The sequence below is a fragment of the Penaeus monodon genome, chromosome 30 (genome assembly GCF_015228065.2).
Source record: "Penaeus monodon isolate SGIC_2016 chromosome 30, NSTDA_Pmon_1, whole genome shotgun sequence".
Lineage (NCBI taxonomy): Eukaryota > Metazoa > Arthropoda > Malacostraca > Decapoda > Penaeidae > Penaeus > Penaeus monodon.
Genome location: NC_051415.1, coordinates 13,798,784 through 13,799,184, shown reverse-complemented (window position 1 = coordinate 13,799,184; position 401 = coordinate 13,798,784). Strand labels below are relative to the sequence as shown.

The 401-nt window shown below is 56.9% G+C and overlaps 1 protein-coding gene across 1 annotated transcript in view; it reads left to right on the top strand.

Moving 5' to 3' along the window:
* The first annotated feature begins 6 nt into the window (after positions 1 to 6).
* Positions 7 to 401, top strand: part of LOC119592530 (high-affinity choline transporter 1-like) — a 27,326-nt gene continuing 26,931 nt past the window's right edge. Inside the window, exon 1 of the mRNA XM_037941389.1 lies at positions 7 to 396. Coding sequence (XP_037797317.1) covers positions 228 to 396 — 169 coding nt within the window. The 5' untranslated portion in view covers positions 7 to 227. The remainder of the gene's footprint in view (positions 397 to 401) is intronic.

Below are 401 nucleotides of genomic sequence, written 5' to 3'. Positions count from 1 at the left end.
TCCTACCAAGCCTGGCCTTTCGACACCCCTCCCCTACCCCCAGCTAGTGTTAACAGCACCCCTCCTTGCCACCCTACCAGCAGCAGCCTCCCCCCCACCCCTCCAGTGTCTTCAGAAGCAATACACACCGTTCGTGTTTCCTCCTTACGTGTAGGTCTAACCTCGGTACCACACACAACACCCCTTTCCCTTTTCGATTTGTGAACGTGTGATCGCGGACCGGCAAAATGGCCATCAATGTCGGCGGCGTAGTGGCCATCGTGATCTTCTACCTGCTGATTCTGGCGGTGGGGATCTGGGCGGCCAAGAAGAAGCCTGAAGGAGAGGATGACGCCGATGATGTGATGTTGGCCGGGCGTAGTATAGGCGTCTTCGTCGGGATATTTACCATGACGGGTGAG